Source organism: Labeo rohita, chromosome 3, assembly GCF_022985175.1.
Source record: "Labeo rohita strain BAU-BD-2019 chromosome 3, IGBB_LRoh.1.0, whole genome shotgun sequence".
Taxonomy (NCBI): domain Eukaryota; kingdom Metazoa; phylum Chordata; class Actinopteri; order Cypriniformes; family Cyprinidae; genus Labeo; species Labeo rohita.
The window spans coordinates 14,485,920-14,511,767 of NC_066871.1; the positions used below are offsets into that span (position 1 = coordinate 14,485,920).

A 25,848-nucleotide genomic window follows, 5' to 3' on the forward strand; every position below is an offset into this window, starting at 1 on the left:
TAGCTGCCAAGGTCTCATTGGCTTCAAAAGTGCTAGACTGCAGTGAATATGCAATAAGAGTCAGTATACGAAAGTGAATGAGAATGTTTTGTTCACTTAAAAGAAAACAGGTTCATTATGCTGTTATTATGTCGCTACCACATGAAATGAGCAGCGGTTCTCTAATTAAACATGCAGCTTTAGCTCAGCAGATAATGCTCAATGTGAGTAATGCTGAGAATCAATGTAATGACTTTATTTTGAGGATCAAAAACGACCCAATCTATAAACCTGCTGATGTCTTCAAAACACACAGCTTGGGCAGCTACGACTCAATGGCAGGATTAATGATGTTGCTTTTTTATTGAATTCATTACCACACTCAGTGAGCATTAATAAAGCCTTAATTGTTCTGTCTAAACCCAATCAGCTAATTATGACTTTTCATTTCTTGAACTGCAACTCTGCAGTTTCTTCCATGCAATTCGTCATCTTTAGACTTTTAATATACTAAGAGTTGCTGTTATGGCTGCCAATCAGTATAACAGTATAACATAAAAAAAAAAACTATTGCAGTTAAGTGAAAGCCACACTGTGACTTGCTTTGAAACCATAAAAGTGATGGCATTAATTTAAAGATTCTTTTATATGAGCAAGAGTTCTGGTATATAATTTGACTGAATTTTAGGTATGCACTATATACTATATATCTATAAAGCTGGTTAATTTTTTTTTTTTTTCAATTCATCAGAGAATCCAATACATTTTAAAACAGTTGTATTAAACAGCATTGCTTTCAACGTTGATAATAATAAGAAATGTTTCTTGACAATCAAATCAGCATATTAGAATGATTTCTGAAGGATCATATGACACTGACTGCTAAATAATGATGCTGAATATTCAGCTTTGCATCACAGGAATAAATAACATTTTAAAATATATAATAATAATATATCTGGTACCTTTTATAACTATTCTTTGTTGGCAAAGCATCAAGCTTTCAATGTCGCCAAGCAACACACAGCAACAGCAATTTTCCCACCACTTTGGCCAATCTAAATTGAGAAAATAATTTTTTTTGGCAGGTATATCATAAGCATGTTATGACATCCATATGTAGCACCCTTGCTATCTTTGGTTATAGAGATAACAAATGTCTTGAGATGATAAATCTAAAGTGTTCTCATAAGAGGCTTAATGTTCTTTCTAATCTGAGATCATTCCCTTAAATGGGAGCACTAGAGGAGCAATAGTGGGAATGTGATTTATGAGCAAGGAAGAGCCTGTCGTTTCGCCGCCTCCCCCTTTAATGAAACGATATGAAACCTGCCTTCATAAAAAAAAAAAAAATCGTATCTCAGAACAACTGAGAAACAGCAGAGCTGAGATATTTCAGAAACGGATATTGCCAGCACTGACACAGAGAATCGTCTTGTTTGATGGCATTTTGTTGGAGATAAATGTATAAGAAGCAGAGGAGCCAACAGAGCAATAGATGTGTCTGGATTATTACCCATGATCCAACTGATGTGGCTGCCAGAAACCAAGTGTGTGAGATCGCTGATGGATGAGTAGCAGTTTATTCCATGTGAACAAACACCTTTCAAATTAACAGTGAAATGTGGAGGTCAATATACAGTCTCCAGAGCTTGTGGTTACATAGAGCTGTTATAACACATTAGAGGTAGTTTTTGTTTATTTAACATGGCTGCCAATTCTTGCTAGTGTACTATGACATTTCTATTAGGGTGCAGACAAGTTTAGTCATTTTATATCTACCTCATTTTTGCTGTACAAAACAGCTCATTTTGCTGACTGATGTTACCATATCATTTTAATGTATTATCTTAATTGTGAACACACTGGTTTGTAGTGCAAACAGTTTTACCATTTATGGCACGTTGTTATTCTTCTTGTTATTTTTCTCGTTAATATACACAATCTCACAGTATGAAGCGTCTGTCATAGCAATTAACACATGCTGTCGTGAATAATTAGGTGAAGCGTCTTCTCATAGGATAAGAACACGCAGCCTCATGAATAATTATGAGACACCAACGTGTCCATTGCCACGTCACAAACTGTGATGTCAACACAATGTAGATTTTAAACCTGGAAGATAAAAATAGCGCAAAAAGCTCAAAATTAACCAGTTTTCTCCAACAATTAAAATTAATGGATTCTAACATTGTCATCTTGCAACACAAACACCTCTGCTAAAAACTCAGAAAAAGTAGTCCAGGGTTTCATGTAGCTTTAAGGTGGCTTTGAGCCGACTCTTTCATTTGAGAAACAATATCTTTATTTATCATGCACTTTTTTGATTAACAACTTTGCAGACTGTTTACATTGAAGGATAGCCATGTTACAAACTGCAAAAAAGATATTTTTAAAAAAATAGAATATAGAACATTTTGAAATATTATTACAATTCAAATTAACTGATTTTCTATTATATTTAAAAATGTAATTTATTCCTGTAAAGGCAGAACTGATTTTTAGCAGTCATTACTCCAGTCACTTTTTTAAAATGTATTTACTCTCTATCATTATGGTGATGATGATAATAATGATGATGATGGTAAACAATATCTCATCAGACATGCTTCTCAGTGAATGGAGGAGTGCTGACGGTGCTTCCGCTTGAGGGAACGCCTTGGGCTTTAGTACCCTCATTAAGAAAAGTAGGTCAGGCGGCGTGTGTGTTTCCGTGTTCACCTCTGTCTTGCCCTATAGTGACACACAAGAAAGAAAGACATACATGGATATATGAAGAGACAGGACTTACTGTACTGGCCTACTAATAAGGAAAGTGCCTCAGAGTGAAGAGAACAATGAATATTGTATGGCCTGTGATGTGGAGCCTGGGAAACGGGGGACGGTTGGTGGAGAGAGTGGGGTTTTCTGGCCCATCCCCCAGCATGCTCTGCTGCAGCGGCACAGTGCAAACCTGCATGATAGTGCCAGTGAGAGAGGGAGAGATGGGTCAGACAGGCTTCCTGTGAGTTTAGTATTCTGCTCTGAGCCGTGGCACTCCGAGGGTTTACGTTCAGCAGCCAGAGCCTCACAACCGTAGCCATGGTTACAGCATATTTTTTAATGCACCAATCGCAGAGAGCGAGCTGTGACGGAAAATCCAATGAGGGCTTTTTGTCTGCTCCACTTTGAAGAACTGTCTGCACTACTGGGTTATGAGCACAGGGCCCTACTGCACTCATGCTATATAATAATGCATTGTGGGAAAATACTAAAGGATGTAAAGGATAGATGATGACACAGATAAACATACAGTATATATACAGAAGTCATTAAAGGAGAAGTCCACTTCCAGAACAACAGTTTGCAAATAATTTACTCACCCCCTTGTCATCCACGATGTTCATGTCTTTCTTTCTTCAGTCGTAAAGAAATTATGTTTTTTGAGGGAAACATTTCAGCATTTTTCTCCATATAATGGACTGATATTGTGCCCCGATTTTGACTTTCCAAAATGCAGTTTAAATGCAGCTTCAAACGATCCCAAATGCAGTTGTAAACAATCCCAGCTGAGAAAGAAGGGTCTTATCTAGCAAAACGAACATTTATTATTAAGCAAGAACACATGGACAAAATTCAAGACAAACTGAATTTATTAGGGTGAATACAGCATAGTTTAAAATAAACATTTCAACTCATTTAACAAGCATTTTAGACATACAAATTTAACATTTAAATGTAGCATTTTAATCTTAGTGTATTCAACCATTCTCTGTAATCACTTTTTATCGAAATACTGTTAATTCTCACGCTGATGTGTCGCCAAAATCTGAGCCGCTGTAGGGCTGCTGTTCGCCGGGTTGACTGCAAACTTCTGACCACGGCCTGCGTTTCACTCCAAAACCTGCCCACAAATAAACAGTACTGATATTAGAGAATATATTTTAAAATTAAACTCAGTACCATAACAAATAAAATCCATTTATTTTATGCAAGGCAAAAGGCGTTTCCATCCTGCGAAACAACCGCTGCTGACGCAGCTGACTGACATTGCACCTTCTTGTTGCATTGCGTAAAATAATACAATTTACAGCACAGTAAAGACTTTATAAATGAAATAAAATGTATGCAAACCTTTATTTTGCTAAGAACTGCCCTCTCCTGTAGAAGACTCCCTTTAAGGGTATTCTATAGTCTTTGCTGTAACTTAGCAGCTGGGTTATTTTATCAGAGACAGGCTCAGCCCAGCGTCTGGGTAGAAAAAAATATCCCAGCGTTAAAAATGACCCAGCAACTTAGATACAGAAAAACTACCCAGCACCTGGGTAAAAACAATATTAAAAATAACCCAATAAAATGACTCAACAAGTTGAACGCGGCATTTGGGTTAAAAAAATAACCCAGCACTTGGGAAAAAATATTAAAAATAACCCATTAAAATGACCCAATGGGCTGAACCCAGCATTTGGGTTAAAAAAAAAAAATAACCCAGCATTTTTTATAGGCTATATTGCATGTATGTGGGTTGTTTGAATGAAACTGCTGAAAAACTTGAATTTGAGAGTATTGTATCTGACACATTTCTATGTAAAATAACCAAACAAATATCTCTCAGTTGTTTAGATTATTTGTTTTATATATTATATAGATTTATAAATATTTATGTGTATTAAGTGTGTACAATAAATATTTGTTCTTTGTAAAAAACTAAGCTAAAATAAATAAACTTATTTATCTTTGCACAAAAAAAAAATGTCAAGAATAAACGTTTAAATATTTTTTTCATACTGAAAAAAATAAACATACTGCTTGTGTGTGTGTATCTGTATTTTTTATATACATACAGTACATTGTATATTACAGTTAATACACACACGCACACACACACACATACTTCTTTGATAACCTCATACTGATTTATACTAAAAAAAAAATCATACTACTGTTATAAATGAAAATGAACTTTAATTTTATTGTGCAAAGAAATAAAACTATTAGTAGGGATTATTGAGATGTTCATGATTCATGATTTTGATATTGATTAATTTTCCTTTAGTGGCAGTGGTTTTCTGCATAGTGTAAATAGTCTGAAATCTTTTCATCTGTTTTTCAACAAGAAACTGAAATGCTGAAGACTGGAATGTACTGTAGCTGTACGAGTTTGTGTTTGAAAAGTCACAGCTGTTTTTGGTGCAGCATTCAAGATGGAATGATTAAATCTTATATATACAAACAGACACACACAATCTGCTGTCTTATATATAATCACACTGTCAGACTTTGCTATTATCAAAAACAGCTGAGCAAACCTACACACAGTGACACATGCACACTGATGAATGAGGCTGTAGCTCAAACACAGGCTCCCAGTGTTAACTTCAAACTTTCAGTTCTGTGCTGTGCAAGTTAATGAATATTCTTGTAGTTCAAGTGTATGCGGTTGACAGTATTGTCTGCTAAGTCCTTTGTAAAGCAGTTGATGTGGTCTAGATGAAGAGAGGCACGGGAGAAATCAGAAGAGCAAGAGACATTAACATCTGCTAAGTGCTGTTAGTCTTTGTAATAACAGGGTCAACTTAACATATTTTAGACAGTGCAGTATGGTCAGATGTGATGCACTTCAGATGCAGCTATGTATTACTTGTTGCATTGCAGTTTTATGAATACCACGGTTGGAGTTCAGAAGTTAGGATAGGCACGTTGAATTTACACAAGTTTTTTTGCTAATGTAACATTTATTATTAACTATAAATCAATAAATAAACAATTAAAAGTTATTTATAATGAACCCATTGTCATTTTTCGTGTATCTATGGATATATAATATAATATGTACAGAGAACATCACACTGATTCATACTGGAAAAAATAAGATGTATGAGTGTTATGATTTTTTTAATAGTCATTGCATTTTATTCTACCTAATCACAGTCAAGTTCAAATTACAGTTTTACATCCTGGCAAAACTGCATTCTTAATTCAGTTCTGAATGATGGCTAAAATTCTTTATCCCACTTATGTCACTTTGTGTGTGTTTTTCACAGATTTTCACCACTGCACCATGCAGCTCTCAATGGAAATGTGGAGGTTATATCGCTACTACTGGAGTCTCAGGCCATAGTGGACATCAGGGACCAGAAAGGTACCAGAAAAACACCAAAATGATAAAAGTATTTCAGCTATTTTAGCACACAAGTATAGTATTGCTTTGGATATCACGCCCAAAGAAACTGAAACAAGATTAACTCTAATGTGTATTTTCAATATTTTGCAGTGCAGTTACAATAAAAGTGTTTCGTTTCATGTTCCAGGGATGCGGCCTCTGCATTATGCAGCGTGGCAGGGAAAGTCGGAGCCCATGAAGTTGCTGCTTAAGTCGGGTTCCTCAGTGAACGGTCAGTCTGACGAGGGTCAGATCCCCCTGCACCTGGCTGCTCAGCACGGACACTATGACGTAGTGAGTACACATTGTTCTTCAAAGACTCCATATGAGCACCGGTGTATGATAAAAGATTTGACATGCGGTTATGGATATTGACAACTTGGAACCAGAACCTGACAAGTAAATGCTTTGAAGCTAGATCATCCCACACACATGCATTTAATGAAAGGCAGAAGACAGACACTTTTCCTCTTCTCAGTCTGAATTTATACCTCTTAGTGAAGAGGCCGTTTCAATAGATACACTGGCTATTATTCTCTCTCTTAAGAGACTTTGGTTACATGGTTTAGTTATAATATGTCATTGTTTTGTGTGGCACTAAAGAGCTGGGAAGTGTGGGACTGTTTACAGAATGTCCTGATAGACTTGTGGATCTATTATTCATCTCTGTAATTATGTGTATATAGTACGGATGCAGTAAGCCACTAATTATTTTCATGTTATTAAAAATAGCAGTTATTAAAAACGTATGCTATGTTGTAAGTAAGAAAAATAAATAAATACATAAAAAAGTAAATAAATGTAACAGTAAAATGTTTCTAGATTAAATAATTTTGCAAAGATGACAGTAAATGTAATCTAAATGTAAACTGAGGGTATTTATATATTATTATATTATATTATTACATTATATTACATTATATATAAATGTGAAATATACAATGATATTGGTTTAAATAAATTAGAAAAACAAACAAACAAACAAATAAATACTGTATATGTAACAAAAATGTTTTGATATTAAATAATTCTTGCAGAGATGACAGTAAACATAATGTAAATGTATAAAAAAGGTACATGAGCATAGAAAATAATATTTTCAGTATCAGCCAATATATCCACTATTGTAGTTAAAAAGTTATCAAATATATTAAATATATATAAATGTTACTGATGATATTGATATTATATTGATATTATATTATATCATAAAATGCACAGTTAGATAATAATACGATGATCTGGCTAAAATAAGTGAGACAAATATATATAAAATATTAAATGTCAATGTGTATATATTAATATATTATATTACATTATATTATATTATATTATATTATATTAAAATGCAGAATATAAGATGATATCTGTTAAATTAAGTAAAAAAAACTAAGTTCAAAAATAATCAAATATATTATATATATATATAAAATATGAAATGTCTTTTTTTATGGAATCTGAGAGTGCAAAAAATTACATTTTGATATATTTACGAAAGGAAATTTACAAAACGTCTTCATAGAGCATGATCTTTACTTAATATCCTAATGATTTTTGGCATAAAAGAAAAATCAATAATTTTGACCCATACATTGTATTTTCGATTATTGCTACAAATATAACCATGCTACGTATGACTTGTTTTGTGGTCCAGGGTCACACTGGCTGGTAAACAATAAGTTATATATCCAAATCTTAGGAATGGAACTAACAGCTGTTTACCTGTTTACAGTCTGAGATGCTTCTGCAGCACCAGTCAAACCCCTGCATAGTGGACAATGCTGGGAAAACCCCACTGGACTTGGCTTGTGAATTCGGCCGAGTTGGGGTGAGTCACACGCTGCTTTTTTTTGAAACTGTCTAATTACCTTTACATCTTTTTCCTATCTCTAATAGGCTTTTGTGTGTGTGTATGATCGTCTGTTTGCTCTGCAGGTGGTCCAGCTGCTACTGAGCAGTAACATGTGTGCAGCTCTGCTGGAGCCCAAGCCCGGAGACTCGACTGATCCCAACGGCACCAGCCCGCTGCATCTCGCTGCCAAGAACGGACACATCGACATCATCAGGTGAGCCCTCAGAGCCCAGAGACTCAGATGGATAGACAGGATGCATGGCTCGAATGCTTTTCTAAAAATAGAAGTCGCACCTCTAGTGCGCTCTTCCAGATCTCAGACTGTCCGTGCCGGGTCGATATTACACTTCTGTTTACCAGACACTGAAAATAAATCAGGTCACTTTTTTAAGCTGGGATAAGAAAACTTTACAACAACATTGCACACTTTACAAAAAGGTTTCACTTACGTTAGGTGTCAGGAATTAACAAAAAGCAAAACATTTTCACATTATTTATGAATGTAGGTTCATTTTTCAGTAACAGTTTTAATTAATTTGTTGTTTATTGTTAGTAGTATTATTGTTAATGCAGTTTTTCATTAATGAACGTGTGTTAATAATACATTATTAATGTTAATTTATAATGCTAAAAATGTAAATGTAAAATGTAAAATTCTTTAAAAGAAGCAGGGCATGTTTTTCATGAGCTGCTGGTGCGATTTGCACCTCATATATTACAGGCTACGATACATCACAAGTATAATCTCTCGTAACACATCTGTAAACCTGTCGTTTGTGCGAAAGGAAATATATTTCCTGTTATATCTAAGCCTGATGAGCCACTATTTCACAGTCCACAGCAGCATGGCTAAGAAACAATCCATATTCTCTCTGTGGCATCAACAGCAGGGGAATGCTTTCAATTGTAGTGGCAGATTTAGAGATTGTGTGTATTGACTAAAACATGTAGCAGTTCTGGGGTGGGACAGGAAAGTTTGAGTGAAATTGTAAGAGAGGAGACTTGAATCATTTATCATTGAAGAGAGAAGTGCTAACACAATCATGTCTGGTTTATGTGTTAATTCCAGGCAGGTGACTGAAATATTTACCTCCTCACTAAGTGTCTTTACATATGCAGTTATAATCAAACTGTATAATCAGTCTTCATTTGATTTTTAGAGGGAACCCCGGGTATTAAGACTTGTATGGCTTAATATAATGTAAATGTGACCCTGGACCACAAAACCATTCTTAAGTAGCACGGAAAAGTTTTTAGCAATAGTCAAAAATACATTGTATGGGTCAAAATTATCATTTTTTTTTATTGATTAAGTACAGATCATGTTCCACTAAGATATTTTGTAAATTTCCTACTGTAAATATATAAAAGCTTAATTTTTGATTAGTAATATGCATGGCTAAGAACTTCATTTGGACAACTTTAAAGGTGATTTTCTCAATATTTAGATTTTTTTGCACCCTCAGAGTCCAGATTTTCAAATAGTTATATTTCAGCCAAATATTGTCCTATCCTAGTAAACAGTACATCAGTGGAAAGCTCTTAGATGTATATAAATCTCAATTTCAGAAAATTTACCCTTATGACTGGTTTTGTGATCCAGGGTCACAAATGATGTGTCTTACTGAAATATGCAGTAGAAAACCCATGAAAGATTTACATTATTTTAAAAAATCCACATCGTTTTATACATATTTTGCACTATGGGGGGCGCCATTATTTCGATGATGTGAAATGGTTGCACTCAATGAGCTACTGATGCTACCTGTTGCTATTGTTACCACAACTCGGAAAATAAAATACTGATGCGATGACCACAGCTACTGAAAGAGCTTATAAGTTGCATAGGCTTTCTTGAAATCCCTGCTGAGAAACTCCTTTAGTGGCTGCGGTATCATGACAAGCATCTGCATGTTTGCATCCTGCCAGGATGGCATCTAGCGTTTCTCGTCTCTGCCATTTGTAAGCTCTTTCAGTAGCTCCGGTCGACTAAAAGCCTCAAAGACATCAGGGCTGAAGTGGAGAGAACAAAGACGCTGGTCTTTAGGAAGTTTTATTCGTCCACAGGAATCTTCCCATTCTTGTCTCCTCTTCTTATCTCTAGGAAAACAGGAAAGACTTACATCACTTCTCTTGTTGCCTTTCGACTGACATTTACAACCAAATTGGCATTGAATCAGTATTTTAGTTTTGTTGTGGTAAAAATAGCAACAGGTAGCGCCAGTAGCTCACCGAGTGCAACCATTTGACATCATTGAAATATTTATGTTCATAAACATAATCAAAACATTGGACTGGACTGGAGCTCTGGGATGGAAATGTATAGGGGGAAGGGAAAAGCCTACATCATACTAATGCAAGTTGACTTTACGAGCTTTTGGTGTGATGCTGGGCCCCGCTGTGTGTATGTTTGAGTGTTAATGGATCCATGTGCTTGATGAAGTGAGACTCTGCAAACAGACATGCTCTCGCTGATGCTAATGAGCAGCCAATGAGCATGTGATGATGATGCAGGCGGCATGTGTAGGTCAGAAGTGGTGGATTTACTGCCACTCATGTGACAGAAAGGGAAACAGTCAGTCGAGTACATGCATTACAATATCCATATATCACATCACGTTCAACAAAGCCTTTTCTCCTCTACTGGCAACAAACGGAATTGCAACACCAGTTGTTTTTAAATAATTCCCCAAAGACTCTACCATTACTTGGTAGGGTGACCATACATCCTCTTTTTTTTATAGATAACTGTTAAAGCATTACAAATAAGCTTACATATAATATGCAAGGACTGTAGATAGATAATATTTTATTTTATTTATCCACTGCTTTACTGAGCATTTTAAGACACACAGCTTCATGTTTCATCACACCATTCATTTCCACACTCACACACTAATCTAATGATCTGCGTGTGTGTGTGTGTGTGTGTTATGAGATCTGAGTATTATCAGAATTGGCCTGGAGCTCAGAAATCAGCTAATTAAAGAAACTCTTTGATGAGCTATAAGTCAATTATCATGTGACTTCCCACTGCATTATCATACAAATGCCCATAGGATCTCATGCAACTATTTACATTGGATGAGAAATCTATCGCTCCAGATTCTGGCTCAGCCATGCATTTTGTGCATTGACATACAAGCTCAAGCGAGTCAGACACTGGACAAGCCATGTCCTCAGCATCACAGCTGCACCTGCTTGAGATGAAGGGCATCTTTCCTCCTTCCCACTGCTAACATGAGCACGGTTGAGTGTGCACGTCCCCAGCTATATTCCTCTGGGTTTGCCAGGCCCCATCCACTCTCTAATACAACACACTGCCATCCATCATTGTGACAGCCAGACCCAGACCTCCTTCATTATCAGACAGAGATGAGAGGAGGATCAGAGGTGTTCTGCACCGTCTTGCCTTTGTACCATCCTAATTCTACACTACATGTCAGACATTTTATTGGACCAGAATTGGACTGACACATTAATCAATGCATCATACAGTGCACCCAAATGTTTCATATTTGATTGATGTACATATAAAACATTGTATTATGTACTGTCTGCTTTTTAAATTTAAACCATCTGGTTATGATTATGAATATACATGAATAGGCTCAGTCTCAAGCCCTGTAGCTAACAGGACTATCAGTGCAAATACCAATAAGGATCAATACTCTGTGTCAATACAGTTGTCAGCATGTGACTGTTTGTCAGTGTGTATCTTAGTGCAGGGGTGTTAAACTGTTTTTAGGTCAATGGCCGACTCAGAGTACATATCACTTTATATTTTGCTTAAAGGGTTCGTTCACCCAAAAATGAAAATTCTGTCATTAATTATTCACCCTCATGCTGTTCCAAACCTGTAATACCTTTGTTCATCTTCGGAACACAAATTAAGATATTTTTGATAAAATCCGAGAGCACCTGTAAACAGAGTGTGGCGAATGTGGAATGACCGTGGCTGTCTATGCAGGGTCAGAAAGCTATGGGATTTCATCAAAATATCTTAATTTGTGTTCTGAAGATGAACGAAGGTCTTACATGTTTGGAACGATATGACGGTATGAAATTAATAACAGAATTTTCAGTTTTGGGTGAACTATTCCTTTAAGTGCTGAATTTTATGTGCATTTTCTTTACATCAGCTTGCATGCTGGATTGGACTGCTCAGTGATCTGTTTTTGAACTCTTGATTTCCTTCAAGAACAGTATCAACAAAATATAAAATGACAAGCTATTCGGCACTTGATTGATCAGTGTCTCATAAAAAGTATAAAAGCAGCTCAAACATCTCCATGTGATCACCAGGTCTATCACTGCACATTTGACACTCATCTTTAATTAGCCTGCCTGGATTGTAAGTGTTGCTGTGTCGCACATTAAAATTAAGACCCATGAACAGCAACATGTACCCACACAGTGCCCACATCTCCCTCTCTCTCCAATCCCACTCAAGTCCAGCTCTGATCAGCCTGGAGCTAATTATAGGCCACGTGAATGTGCAGGTTACAGCAACAGAGCACGGGCTATCGCAGGGCTGTTAATTACATCATTAATCCAGTAACCCCAAAGGCCGTACGCATTGGCCGGTCCTAAACAGATTGATGCAGTGAGGGAAAATATGAAAGCAGGCTTCATTTGTTGTTCATATCTGTGAAAGAAATGGATCATGGCACCTCTAACCAAAGCTGTTACCTTCATATTAAAATGCTGTCTCCTAAACTCAGTGTCATGTCCGTGTGTTAACACTCTCATACCTTTAATTACCACAGATGAATGTGGCCATTTGCCCACTAGCAGAAACAGTTTTTCCAATGTGGGCCGATGTTAAGTGACAGCTCAGCACACAATCAGACCAATGTGTACACACCCAGCCAGTCAATATGTTATTTAATCTCCTGCATTTTCCAAGAGAGGTTGAGCATGAGAGGGCATTATGTGAAGCTAAAACGGGTCATATTGGCAGCTAATTATAGGGGGAGGTGTCTGATGCAGTGCCAGGGCCAAGTTCTCCTCTCTCACCCTGTTTCCCATCCCCCTTTCTGTAGTCATGACTCAGGCCACCTGTGTTTGCTGATGTCTTGCTGCCAGAAGGTGATTGGTGATTTTTGGGTGGTTTTTTAGCAGTACTTAAAGGGGACATGAATTTACTCTTTAGTGTCAGAAAGGCAACATACGTTAAAGGAGTACTCCACTCCAGAACAATAATTTTAATAGTGGCTTTCGTCTTCAGTCATAAAGAAATTATGGTTTTTAGGATAACATTTCAGGATTTTTCTCCATACAATGGACTTCATTGGTGCACTGATTTTGAACTTCCAAAATGTAGTTTAAATGCAGCTTCAAAGGGCTCTAAATGATCCCAGTTGAGGAAGAAGAGTCTTATCTAGCGAAACGGTCTGTCATTTTTTCAGGAAAAAAAAAAAAGTGTATACTTTTTAAGCACAAAAGCTTGTGTAGCACAGGGATGCGCGTCCATGATGCTACACATTAGTGATGGGTCGTTCTTGAACGAATCTTTAATGTGACTCGGAAAGAGCGAGTTGTCTCAGGGAGTGATTCGTTCAGTCGCGCATGCGCAACATCCTGTTAGGTTCTGTACTAGAATTAATTCACCTGTTTTGAGTCTTTAGGTTTTTCGAGTCGTTCGTTCATCTTATGGGGCTGTCACATGATGAACAAATGACTCAAACCCGAAAACTTGTCAGATAAGAGGTGAGGTGAGCTAATCATAGACTAAAGACCCAGGTAAACAATGAATTCATCGTTATAGTTTTGTCTTGTTTGTAGTGTGATCAACGTTTGTGTAAGCAGTAGATGTGTTAGGAAAGTAGCGTGTAACATTTTAATTACATTTTGCTAAATTAAAACGTAAAAAAGATGCATTCATTTTGCTGAATGAGATTCAAAGGTCCGAGTTGGTAAAATGATTCGAACTTTCCATCACTACTATGAATCATGTCTAAGTTCATCATCTGTGTACTCCGGCTCAAAAAGGTAGAGAATGATTCAGTAGTATGTAGCGTTGTGATCGCGCAACGCAGATCCTGTGCTACGCAAGCTTTTGTACTTAAAGGGGTCATCGGATGCCCATTTTCCACAAGTTGATATGATTCTTTAGGGTCTTAATGAAAAGTCTTTAATATACTTTGATTAAAAATTCTCAATGGTTTTGTAAAACAACACCCCCTTTTTACCTTGTCAAAATGAGCTCAGCAAAAATCATCCCATTCTAAGGGTTTGTTCCTTTAAATGCAAATGAGCTCTGCTCACCCCGCCCCTCTCTTCTCTCTGGAAAGATGGTCTTGTTTACATTAGCCGCATTTAGCCGCTAAACTTCCTAACTACCACGTTATAAGGAAAGGTGATCGCAAAGATTCATAAAAACACGCTTATACTCACTTCTGCTGTAAGTGAAGCTGGATCATGAATGATTCGTGCGAACATAGACGGATATATGTAGATTGGGAGGCGCATTCCCTTCACAAACAAATGTAATCTACTGCATCTTCAGCGGCTCCGATGTCGGAAGTAAATGATGACCACTATGTTCATTATTACATCCAGCAACACAACACCTCAATCGCTCAATCAGAGATATTCTTGTCTAACTTACATCCCTGCTCTGGCATCAAAACAAGGAAAGTTACTGGACTGTGACAGCTGGTCTGAGGTAAGAGCTCATGTCAATCAACTATCGTGGGAGCGGCCTCTGTGAGTGTGAGGCCACACCGACAGGCATCTGAGAACGGCTCGATTTGAAAAAGGGGATATTATTTTTACAGATTAATTAAAAACCACTGCATGGATTTTTATCATTATAGGGTAGATTTGTACATACACTGCCAACACACATTAATGTTCAAACAACATGAAAAAGTGAACTTAGCATCTGATGACCCCTTCAAAAAGTATACAGATTTTTATTTTCCGAAAAAAATGACAGATCGTTTCACTAGATGAGACCCTTCTTCCTCGTCTGGGATCGCTTAGAGCCCTTTGAAGCTGCATTTAAACTACATTTTGGAAGTTCAAAATCAGGGCACCAATGAAATCCATTATATGGAGAAAAATTCTGAAATGCTTTGCTCAAAAAAAATTTCTTCAAAAGAAGACAGAAAGACATGAACATCTTGGATGACAAGGGGTTGAGTAAATTATTTGTGAATTGTTGTTCTGGAAGTGGACTTCTTTAAAAATTCCTCAATGGTCGTGTAAAACAACACCTTTTTACCTTGTCAAAAACAGCTTTGTTCACAGCAACCTATTTCGGTGCATGGCTCTTTAAATGATAATGAGCTACTGCTCACCCCGCCCCTCTCTTCCGGTTTTTGTATATTCTGTGGCATGGTACCATCAGAAACAAAACTGGTCCACTGCGTCCTAAGTAGCTCTGATGTTGGGAGAAAATGAAGACTCTTATGTTCACTTTTACATCCAAGTACAAAACACATGCATTGCTTACGAGACATTGATGTCACTACAGCTGCTCAACACAGAGAAAATGGCGGCATACAACTAACTGAGGGTGGAAATATGCTAATACGGGACAGTGGGCAGGGCCTAAGCAGTATGATGTCAAAACACAGAAAATCAAAATGGCTTGATAATTGAGACTGTTTGGGGTTTTGGAGGATTAAAAGGAAGTGGTTTGATTTTTATCATTGTAGAGTGGTTGTGTTACCCGCTGCTCATACACTGTCTTTTTTATTATTCTGTTTTCTTTTTTTATCCTTACATAATGTAATGATTCAGTAACCTCAGTAATTAATGTCTGTTTATTTATTTTCTAAGTAGCTGTGTAATAAGCAGAATAATGTACAGCACAGCCAGCTGGTTATTGCTGCAAAATAAACCTCATCAGAAAGATGATCACTTGAAGACAATAACTAAACTAAAATAAATTGAAAATATAGGCATGAATTCTGGTCTCAGATGTAAGCAGTTGGACCACAGTGGTTTTCAATGGCTGAGTCAAAGTAGTTTCTAATTTTCTAATTTTGTCCTCTCTTAATAGATTGCTGATCCAGGCCGGCATTGACATCAACAGGCAGACCAAAGCGGGCACTGCCCTCCATGAGGCTGCGCTGTGTGGGAAGACTGATGTGGTGCGCCTCCTGCTGGATGTAAGTAGAAGGAGAAACTTGTATTGATCCCTGAAGTGAATTTAGTGCACACAAGCAGCAACATGGAGACTAATAGTATAAAATAATAATTTATAATTGAGAAAAAGCACCAACATTTAATTAACTGACTGACTGATCAACCCTTACTGTTTGTGATATACATACTTACAGTTGAAGTCAAAAGTTTACATACAAGTTTTTTTTGTTTAGTGATAGTTGTTCATGAGTCCCTTGTTTGTCCTGAACAGTTAAACTGTCTGCTGTTTTTCAGAAAAAAATCAGGTCCTTCAGGTCCCACAAATTGGTTTTTCAGCATTTTTGTGTATTTGAACCCTTTCCAACAATCACTGTATGATTTTGAGGTCCATCTTTTCAAACTGAGGACAACTGAGGGACTCATATGCAACTATTACAGAAGGTTCAAACACTCACTGATGCTTTAGAGGGAAATGTGATGCATTAAGAGTCAGGGGGTGAAAACTTTTAGAATTTGAATTAGAATCAAAACATGTAAGTATCTTCTGTAGCTTCTAAAGGGCAGTACTAAATGAGAAAAAGTGGTATTTAGGCAAAATAAGAAAAATGTACACATCTTCATTCTGTTCAAAAGTTTACACCCCTGGCTCTTAATGCATTGTTTTTCCTTCTGGAGCATCAGTGAGCGTTTGAAACTTCTGTAATAGTTGCATACGAGTCCCTCAGTTGTCCTCAGTGTGAAAAGATGGATCTTAAAATCATAAAGCCATTGCTGGAGAGGATTAAAATCACAAAAATGCTGAAAAAACAAAAAAAATGTGGGACCTGAAGGATAATTTTGCAAGGTGTATGTAACCTTTTGACCTTAACTGTAATTCTCTTAAACTTCACTAGCGAACTGTTCATCCATTTTGTGACAAACTAGCAATGTCAATGATATGGTGGTTTCCCCCAGATTTGGGCTGTTAGATTTGATTCATTTTGAATAGTGAATGGCTTAAAAGTGGCCAGACAGAGTAGACTAGACTGGTCTGTTTTCTCATACAACCTCATATCTCAATGGGAAGTAAATAGATCAAGCTTTCACGTTTCACAGAGACACATATCTCCTTTGTTAGTCAAAGGGATCCCAAATGTTATCTAATATTGCTTTAACTTTCACCCTACAGAGTGGCATTAATGCAACAGTGAGGAATACATACAGCCAGACAGCACTGGATATCGTCTACCAGTTCACTGCTACACAGGCCAGCCGGGAGATCAAGCAGATGCTGCGAGGTAAGAGAAGGGGTAAATATATATTTCTATCTATATATAAATATATGTATATCTTTATATGTGATGTGTAGTAGCTTATACAATTTATATCTGTTTATCTTAACGCAGATGCCTCAGCAGCCTTGCAGGTCAGGGCACTGAAGGACTATTGTAACAATTACGACCTGACAAGCCTTAACATAAAGGCTGGAGATGTTATCACGGTAATATTCATAAGACCTGCTTTAGAACAAATTTTGAATATAGCTTGAAGTCAGTTTGTTTTACTCACATGCATTATTAAAATTCAAACTGTGTTAAATATATAGACCTTTTTTAAAAATTCCCATTGAATGTCTCAAATTTTGACTGCATAAGAAATTCAAAATTAATTCTTTGTAATTACAGTAGATTGTTCAGTGTACTTTCAGAAGTTGTCAACAGAGGGTGCTGTTGCCTATGTTTTTTTACCCCCCAGACTGTCAAAACTAATTTAAATAATCGCATGGGCTCTTTACCATACGCTCTCTTCTTGCTCTATAGCATCCAAAAAATGAATTATGGTTTTCAAAAAATATTAGGCAGCACAACTGTTATCAACGTAATAAGAAACAACAGATAGGATGATAGTAAGAAATGTTTCTTGAGTGGCAAATCATATTAGAATGATTTCTGAAGGATCATGTGACACTGAAGACTGGAGTAATGATGCTGAAAATTCAGCTTTGCTATCATAGGAATAAATTACATTTTAAAAAATTAAGTATACACAGTCTTACATGTGTCAAGATAATGTATATTGCCATTATAGATGACTATATGTTGATGATTCATAACTCGTGTAGGTTCTGGAGCAACATTCAGATGGGAGGTGGAAGGGCTGCATCCATGATAACCGCACAGGAAATGACCGAGTGGGCTACTTCCCCTCCAGCATCGTGGAAGTGATCAGTAAGAGGCCTGGGGCTGCGGGTAAGAGAGGACAACAGGCGGGTCAGTGCTGCCTCCTATACCGAGACCTCACAGATGCATAAGTAATGCTGCTAAACTCACATGACCCCGATTCTGTTTACAGCCAGCTGTTCATGTGCACTGGATTGAAAGCCAGACAGGGCCATCTGCTTTTGAGCCAGACAGGGCAAATGTGGAGCATCTTTAGCTTTTTTCTCATCCCGTAATGCTCAGTTCATATAGCATTTTATGCTGTCAGAAAGGAATCTGCTGATAACAGTGCCTCGAATAGTGGCTACGTCGCCATCCAAACATTGACAGAACAGCAGAACTAATTTAATTGCGCCCTCTGCTGGTCAACTGGAATGTAATAAACGTATTGAAGGACATCTAGATCATCTTCTTAGTTCACACTGGCCAAAAAGTACCTCTATCCATGCTAGAGAACCTAATTTTGAGGCAGAAGAGAAGAGAAGAGAAGAGAAGAGAAGAGAAGAGAAGAGAAGAGAAGAGAAGAGAAGAGCTGTTAAACCTGCCCTTAAAAAATTAATTCACTTCCAGAATAAAAACTTTCTCCCTATTTCATCCAAGATGTTCATGTCTTTCTTTCTTCAGTCGAAAAGAAATGGAGGTTTTTGAGGAAAACATTCCAGGATTTTTCTCCATATATTGGACTTCAGTGGGGATCAGCAGGTTGAAGGTCCAAATTGCAGTTTCAGTGGAGCTTTACAGGGCTCTACACGATCCCAGCCGAGTTATAAGTATCTTATCTATCGACACGATCGGTCATTTCTGAAAGAACTTAAAATTTATATACTTTTAACCACAAATGCTCATCTTGTATTAGCTCTGCGATGCGTGTCTGACTTCACACATTGCTTAATCATGTTGAAAAGGTCACCCACGCTTAGTTCTTCGTCTTTGTACTTCAATTCAAAAAGGTGGAGTAGGGTGATCTCCATCTCAGTTTCTCCTCCATTTTCAAAATAGTCCGACGTTGTTTTACCTTTTTTGTAAATGGCGTTTGACTTTCTTTGCACGTTCGCTTTGTAAACACTGGGAGGTACTTCCGCCTATGTCACGCGTGCGTGATTACGTAAAAGGCTTGGTCGAGCTAGTGTAAGATGAGCATTTGTGGTTAAAAAGTATATAACTTTGACCAATCGCTTTGCTAGACAAGACCCTTATTCCTCGGCTGGGATTGTGTAGAGCCCTTTGAAGCTGCACTGAAACTGCAAATTGGACCTTCAACCCAAAGTCCACTATATGGAGAAAAATCCTGCAATATTTTCCTCAAAAACCTTTCTTTTCAACTGAAGACAGAAAGACATGAACATCTTGGATGATAGGGGTGAATAAATAATCAGGAAATTTTCATTCTGGAAGTGAACTAATCTTTAAAAATATTTTTAGTTTATCACTCATCGGAAGGATCTTTGGACGTCAGAAGACTTTTCTGTGCTTCCATGCAAATTTATATGATACATAAAGTGCACTCTTTCCATCCAGAGGGTTTATGTCCGGTCTATGGCTTTGTTTGGGAATGACAGCAGGGGACTAATCTATGTGTTCATTGTGTCTCATGCTTCACTAAGTATCCATGTCTGTGTCTGCATCTGCTGCTCGGTCTCCTCCACTCCATCCACATTTTTGTGCCCCGCTTCTTACGCCATTGTGATTTTTAGAATATTTCAAATCCTTTCTTATAGTCCCCTATTTACTAAAATTGCAGTTTTTATAAACATATAGTAACTGATGTAATATCTGTTATATTTATGTAATTAGTCAAAGGAGAACAATTTTCATCTCAAGCACGCCCTCTAAGTCCTGCTGTGCTCACAGTGAACATAAATGGTCAAATTGCACTCGCACGCCCACACACAGACTTACTGAAAAGCGTCATGCATACTGAACTTCTCATTTGAGAAGATCAGTCTATTTCTCCTCAGGCACTCAGAAACAAGTATAAAGAAAGACTTTGCATTTCATTATAAGCACCAGCTCATTTCTAGTTCATTGACTAACCTTGCATTTCCACACTGCATTTCATGTATATTTTGTATGTACGCACATAAAATATCAATCGAAATCTTGAAGATATAGTTACATCCATTTCGCTCTGTAACAGCTTGAAATATAAAGCGAGCGTTTCTTCCTTTTGATTTGTCTATGGTTTTTCCATTTTGAATTTTGTGATTGGTTGTGATTTTTGTGTTGGGTTAATTTGCTTTCCCTCTCTTATGTGTAATTGTTTTGTTTGTTGTGGTGGTGGTGGGTGCTGTGTTGTCGTATCTAGGTTCATGGAGTACAGTCACTTGTACCCAACAGTATCAAAAGATACAGCTCTGTGCGCCGGTGTGCGGCCCTGTGTCGCCCGCCGTTGCCATGGTGAATGGGGACTCGTATCATGAGATTCATATCCTGCCGCCTCCTCCACCTCCGCCACCACATTCCCATCTGCCACTTTTCACTTCCTTTGGCTATAACAGGTCCCCAAATACCTCAGGAGAGCCGCACAGTGGACAAGGTACAGATCCCTTAATCTGTCTCCACTGTATTATTATTATTAATATAATTTATAATTATCATTCACAAAACTTTAAGGAATTACGGTAGTTCTCATTTTAATAGTCTGAATACGAATAATCAGTTAGTTCCAATAATTCCTTAAAGTTTTCTGAAAAATTTGATTTATTTGATTTTTTTCCTTATTTCATTTTAATTTAACTTTCTGACATTATTTTGGTTGTTGATTTTTTTTTAGAGGCCAAGAATGATCAAGATTTGGCTAGTAAGTTCTTTTAACCAGCACAAAAGAGGTTCCATGGCCTCTCTTTGTCAAAGCTGTTATCTCTCCTCTCTTACCCCTAAATTTCCCTGATCTTGGTGCTATATTTTCCCTCTCTGTGATGACCACACCTGGGATTCGCTCCACTGCCCCCTTCAGTCGTTCTCTTTTACACCTGACCCACAGGGAATGCACAGCCAGACTCTCACCCCTCCATACCTGCATCTCTGCACAACATCAGTCTGTGTGTGTGTGCCAGTCAATGAACATCTGTCCGTTTCATCTCTCCTTCGTCTCAACTGTACTGATCTATCCATTCATGTACTAACTCTGATCCTTTCAGCGATTGTGTATCAAACCAAACTTTGATATTGGTATGAAGCATGTTGATATTCTTATGTACTCTGGATCGTCGTAAATTTGAATATGTTTATGTCTGTTTTAGTTGTAAATGATCAATAATCATCAGGCCCATGTGGAATCTGTGCCCTCAAAGCTCAGCAGAATCTGAATATGCTTTCAGCTACCAGTGAAAGTTTTGTGCTTTCAGTTTCACCATGTTAAAAAAAAATTCTTTAAAATGGAGAAACAAACATTCTGTCTGGGCCTGGTAATTGTGAAACAAGCCCTAAAGGGATAGTTCACCCAAAAATGACAATTGTCATCATTATTCACCCTCATGTCATTTCAAACCTGTATGAATTTCTTTCTTCTGTGAAACACATTAGATTCTGAAAAATGTTTTGTGGTTCATATTCAGTGGGGTCCAAATCAACTATGGTGACAGTGACTTTCTTTGTATGGGGAAAACAGTTTCAAAGGACATCAGATGCCCATTTTCCACAAGTTGGTATGATTCTTTAGGGTCTTCATGAAATGAAGCAGCATACTTTGGTTAAAATTCCCCATGTAAAACAACACCCTTTTTACCTTGTCAAAAACAGCTTTGTTCACAGCGACCGGTTTCGGTGCATGTCTCTTTAAATGATAATGAGCTACTGCTCACCCCACCCCCTCTCTTCTGTTATTTGTGTATTCTGTGGTGTGTTACCATCAAAAACAAAACTAATCCGCTGCATCCTCAGTGGCTCTGATGTTGGGAGAAAATGAAGACTATGTTCACTTTTGCTTTCAAAAACAAAACACCTGCATTGCTTACGAAACACTGTTGTCGCTACAGCTGCTTGAGCCTGGAGAAAATGGCAGACAGTGAAAAACTGGCTGAGGGTGGAAATATGGGTCATTCTGTAATTAGGGGTACATTTAGAATTTGACAATGTGAAGAAAAAAGTTTTCCTGTTTCCCAAAAATCCAAACATGACCTTATATAGCTGCTTTGAAACAATCTATATTGTATGAAGTGCTATATAAATAAAGGTGATCTGTAGGAATATGTGCAAAAAATACCATCTATGTTTGCTACTGTCCACCATGTTACCTTTACTGGGTAACACAGTTGACAGGTAACTTAGTTGACATTTTTTGTGTTTTCGGCCTATATGTATGTTTAGGAAATATATTTGTTTAGGTATGTTTAGAAATATATTTTCATAAACAAAACATAAGTTTTAGTTAAATTGTCTTGTTAAAATTTGCAGCAATAATACTTGTGCAACAGTCAATTAATCCACTACCCACAACGTTTGCTAGTTTAACCAATATTAGGGGAAAGAGAGAGAACAGAACTTCTAGTGTTTCATCCATGTGCTTCTAGAGGAAATATCATCATACTGTGCAAATTATGCGAGAATGGGACAAACCATTCTTTTCTGAGGGGGTTTTCTAGTGGTTAACTTAGTTGACAATAGTTTTTCGGACAGAAATAAAACAAGTTATATCACAATAAACACTTATTATTTTTGAAGCGCACACCCAAATGTTTTAATAACCTAATCTAACTGAAGGCAAAACTATGAAATTAATTATATTTGAGGTAATTTTCATGCTTAAATGCAGAGTAGAATGAGCAACTTTACAAAATTGGACAACTGAATACCAGGGTTGTGATATGAACATAATTTTTAAAGAAAAGATATGGCTTTTTCAACATATAGTAGTGAGATTGGGAAAAATATAATTGTGTACTAGAAAATTACGCATCTGGCTTTATATTGCTGAAAATATATTAAAAATATACTTCAGGGACATGAGATGTACCCACGATTATAGAATGACCCATATGCTAATACGGGACAGTCTATCAGCGGTCGTGGGCGGGCCATATGACGTCATACTGCTCAGAAAATTAAAATGGCTTAAAAATTGAGTTTTTTTTTGTGATAATGCAAAAAAAGGAGTGAATGGATTTTTATCATTGTAGGGTGGTTGTTTCCACACAACCACATGCAAACACCATGTAAGTGAATTTTGTTGCCGAAGTCCCCCAAAAAAGACATGAGGGTGAATAAATAATGACAAAATTTAAATTTGGGGTAAACTTTTCCTTTAACAAATTTTTAAAAAAGGCTGGTGAGACTCTTTAATGATTAGAGACAGCTGCCGTAAGATGTTTTTGCATTTATTTGTATATGAACATATTAATGTACACTTGTGGTTTGATGACTTTAGAATCCTGATGAACTATGCTCCTGTAATGCACTGCGACACCTTTTGTTGTTACCTATTTACATATATAATCATATATTTCTGTATATATTATATATGTTTTACCTATGTGTATGTGTAAATCAAGGCATATATATATGTATATACACATATATACAGTACATGTTCCTTCTTTTATATTTCATGTACCTTTGTATGTAAATGTTCATATATATTTGTGTTAGATATACAGTATATATATGCGTGCTTGCCTCACGTATGCGTGTTTGAAAGGGAGAGAGAGGCTTGTAGTCAAGCACACTTCGAAAGCGCGTAGACAGAGTTTAGCTGTCCTCTTGCCTGACCTGATCCCGGGCAGGTGGCCAAGCCAGGGCACAGTTAATGATGGTTTCTGTGTTAAAGGTTCTCGCGGCTCAGAGTCCAGTCCACATGGCTCTCCCACCCCAGCCGGTGGTCCCCAGGGTGGCAGCAGCGAGGAGATCTGGGTGCTGCGCAAGCCTGTGGCAGGTAACAGCAGGGCTGCCCCTTCTTCCACCTCCTCCTCTTCTTCTCTCATAATTCCCCCTACTTTGCCACACTCCCGGTGCAGCTGCTGTACGCCTGACCTCAGAAACCTCCCGTGTAGGCGCATTGAAAGGCTCTCATTCGCTCTGTTAGAGGAACATCCGTTAAGTCGTTCCACACGTACAGACAATCCACAGATGTGTCTGTAGCCGTGTGTGCGAACTGCATTTTCAATGAAGGCAGCGTGGGCCTGAGTGTGTTCGTATTCTGATAACATGTCTCGTATCCATCAGTCACCTGGTCTTGGTCACCATTGTTATGTAAGTCCTTGTCATCCCGTGTATCATATCAGTGCATTGCAGAGGGGAAGTTCATAGTGGTGTGATTGGAGGGTTATGGGGAAGTGTGTTCCGACTGGGCTGACTGTGTTTGTGTATTTGCTGGGGGCTTGTTGTTCCAGGTGGAGACCGCAGCAGTGTGGGCAGTTCAGGCAGTGTGGCCAGTGCCCGATCCTCTGGTAGTGGACAGAGTGCAGGCAGCAGCAGTATCCTTCATGCACAGGCAGAGGGAGTCAAGGTAAGCTATTTGATATGCAGAGTGATTCAACTCCAACTGTGGATTGAGAAGATACCTGGACGAAATGCCAAGTTCTGTCATGATACTCTAGATCGCGAAAGGCCAATGGGTTGTTAACCCAAACTGCTTATATTCACAATGTTAAACTACTTGACACAAGCTGATTGGTTCATGTTGCATATGCAACCAATGAGCTTGCTGGTTTAATTTAAATGGCTGGTTAGCATTCACTAGCGTGCTTACGTGTTACTCTGAAACCCTTCACCTCCCCAGCTCCACCTGTATAGATCTGCTGCTGGTTATTATATATGCTATTTGTGCAGAAGTATTTCTGAAATACTCACAGCACGGTATCGGCATATGTGTTGGCAGTAGCAAGTTCCTGTACTTGCTTTGCAATAATCTACAACAACAGCAATAATCAACAGCAGCAGCAATTCGGCAGTGTAGCATATCTATCCCGCCAAGACCAAATACACTAATACAATACGTTGTCATGATAGAATCGTATATTTTGCTCCTTTAAATGGTTAGAAATGTCTTTGTTCTATTGCCAGTATTACTGTGTCTATTAAAATCTCTAAGAACTGGGAAAAAACAGGTCATATTATGCCAATATGAACAACCATGTCAGTCAGCTCAGATGGTCTACAAGGTCCCAGCAGGCACAGTGTCATAAGACATTGATATTTGGTTGAATTTTGGTTGCGATGCCGGGTGACCAAAATTTTATGCCAGTTCAACATCTGTTGTCGACATTGATTTGATGTCCAATACCGACGTCAGCAGAGGTTTATTATTTGTTGGTTTTTCAGGTTGTGTAACCAAAATCCAACGTTAAAGGAGAAGTTCACTTCCAGAACAAAAATTTTCAGATAATTTACTCACCCCCTTGTCATCCAAGATGTTCAGGTCTTTCTTTCTTCAGTCAATAAGAAATTATATTTTTTGAGGAAAACATTTCAGGAATTTTCTCCATATAGTGGACTTCAATGGTGTTTAACTTCTAAAATGCAGTTTAAATGCAGCTTCAAAGGGCTCTAAACAATCCCAGACGTGGAAGAAGGGTCTTACCTAGCGAAATGATTGGTCATTTTCGAAACAAATTGACAATTTATATACTTTAAATGCTTGT

The 25,848-nt window shown here is 37.6% G+C and overlaps 1 protein-coding gene across 13 annotated transcripts in view; it reads left to right on the forward strand.

Moving 5' to 3' along the window:
* The window catches only part of caskin1 (CASK interacting protein 1), a 107,076-nt gene that overhangs the window by 71,729 nt on the left and 9,499 nt on the right, over positions 1–25,848 (forward strand). For 3 of the 13 annotated variants that reach the window (XM_051106852.1, XM_051106856.1, XM_051106859.1), the window contains exons 3-14: positions 6,003–6,100; positions 6,270–6,415; positions 7,854–7,949; positions 8,057–8,187; positions 15,988–16,096; positions 17,242–17,362; positions 17,459–17,553; positions 18,175–18,322; positions 20,577–20,807; positions 21,045–21,071; positions 24,036–24,140; positions 24,598–24,713. In XM_051106852.1, coding sequence (XP_050962809.1) covers positions 6,003–6,100; positions 6,270–6,415; positions 7,854–7,949; positions 8,057–8,187; positions 15,988–16,096; positions 17,242–17,362; positions 17,459–17,553; positions 18,175–18,322; positions 20,577–20,807; positions 21,045–21,071; positions 24,036–24,140; positions 24,598–24,713 — 1,423 coding nt within the window. The remainder of the gene's footprint in view (positions 1–6,002; positions 6,101–6,269; positions 6,416–7,853; positions 7,950–8,056; positions 8,188–15,987; positions 16,097–17,241; positions 17,363–17,458; positions 17,554–18,174; positions 18,323–20,576; positions 20,808–21,044; positions 21,072–24,035; positions 24,141–24,597; positions 24,714–25,848) is intronic. The other 10 variants (XM_051106864.1, XM_051106857.1, XM_051106854.1 and 7 more) reach the window with 9 other exon arrangements.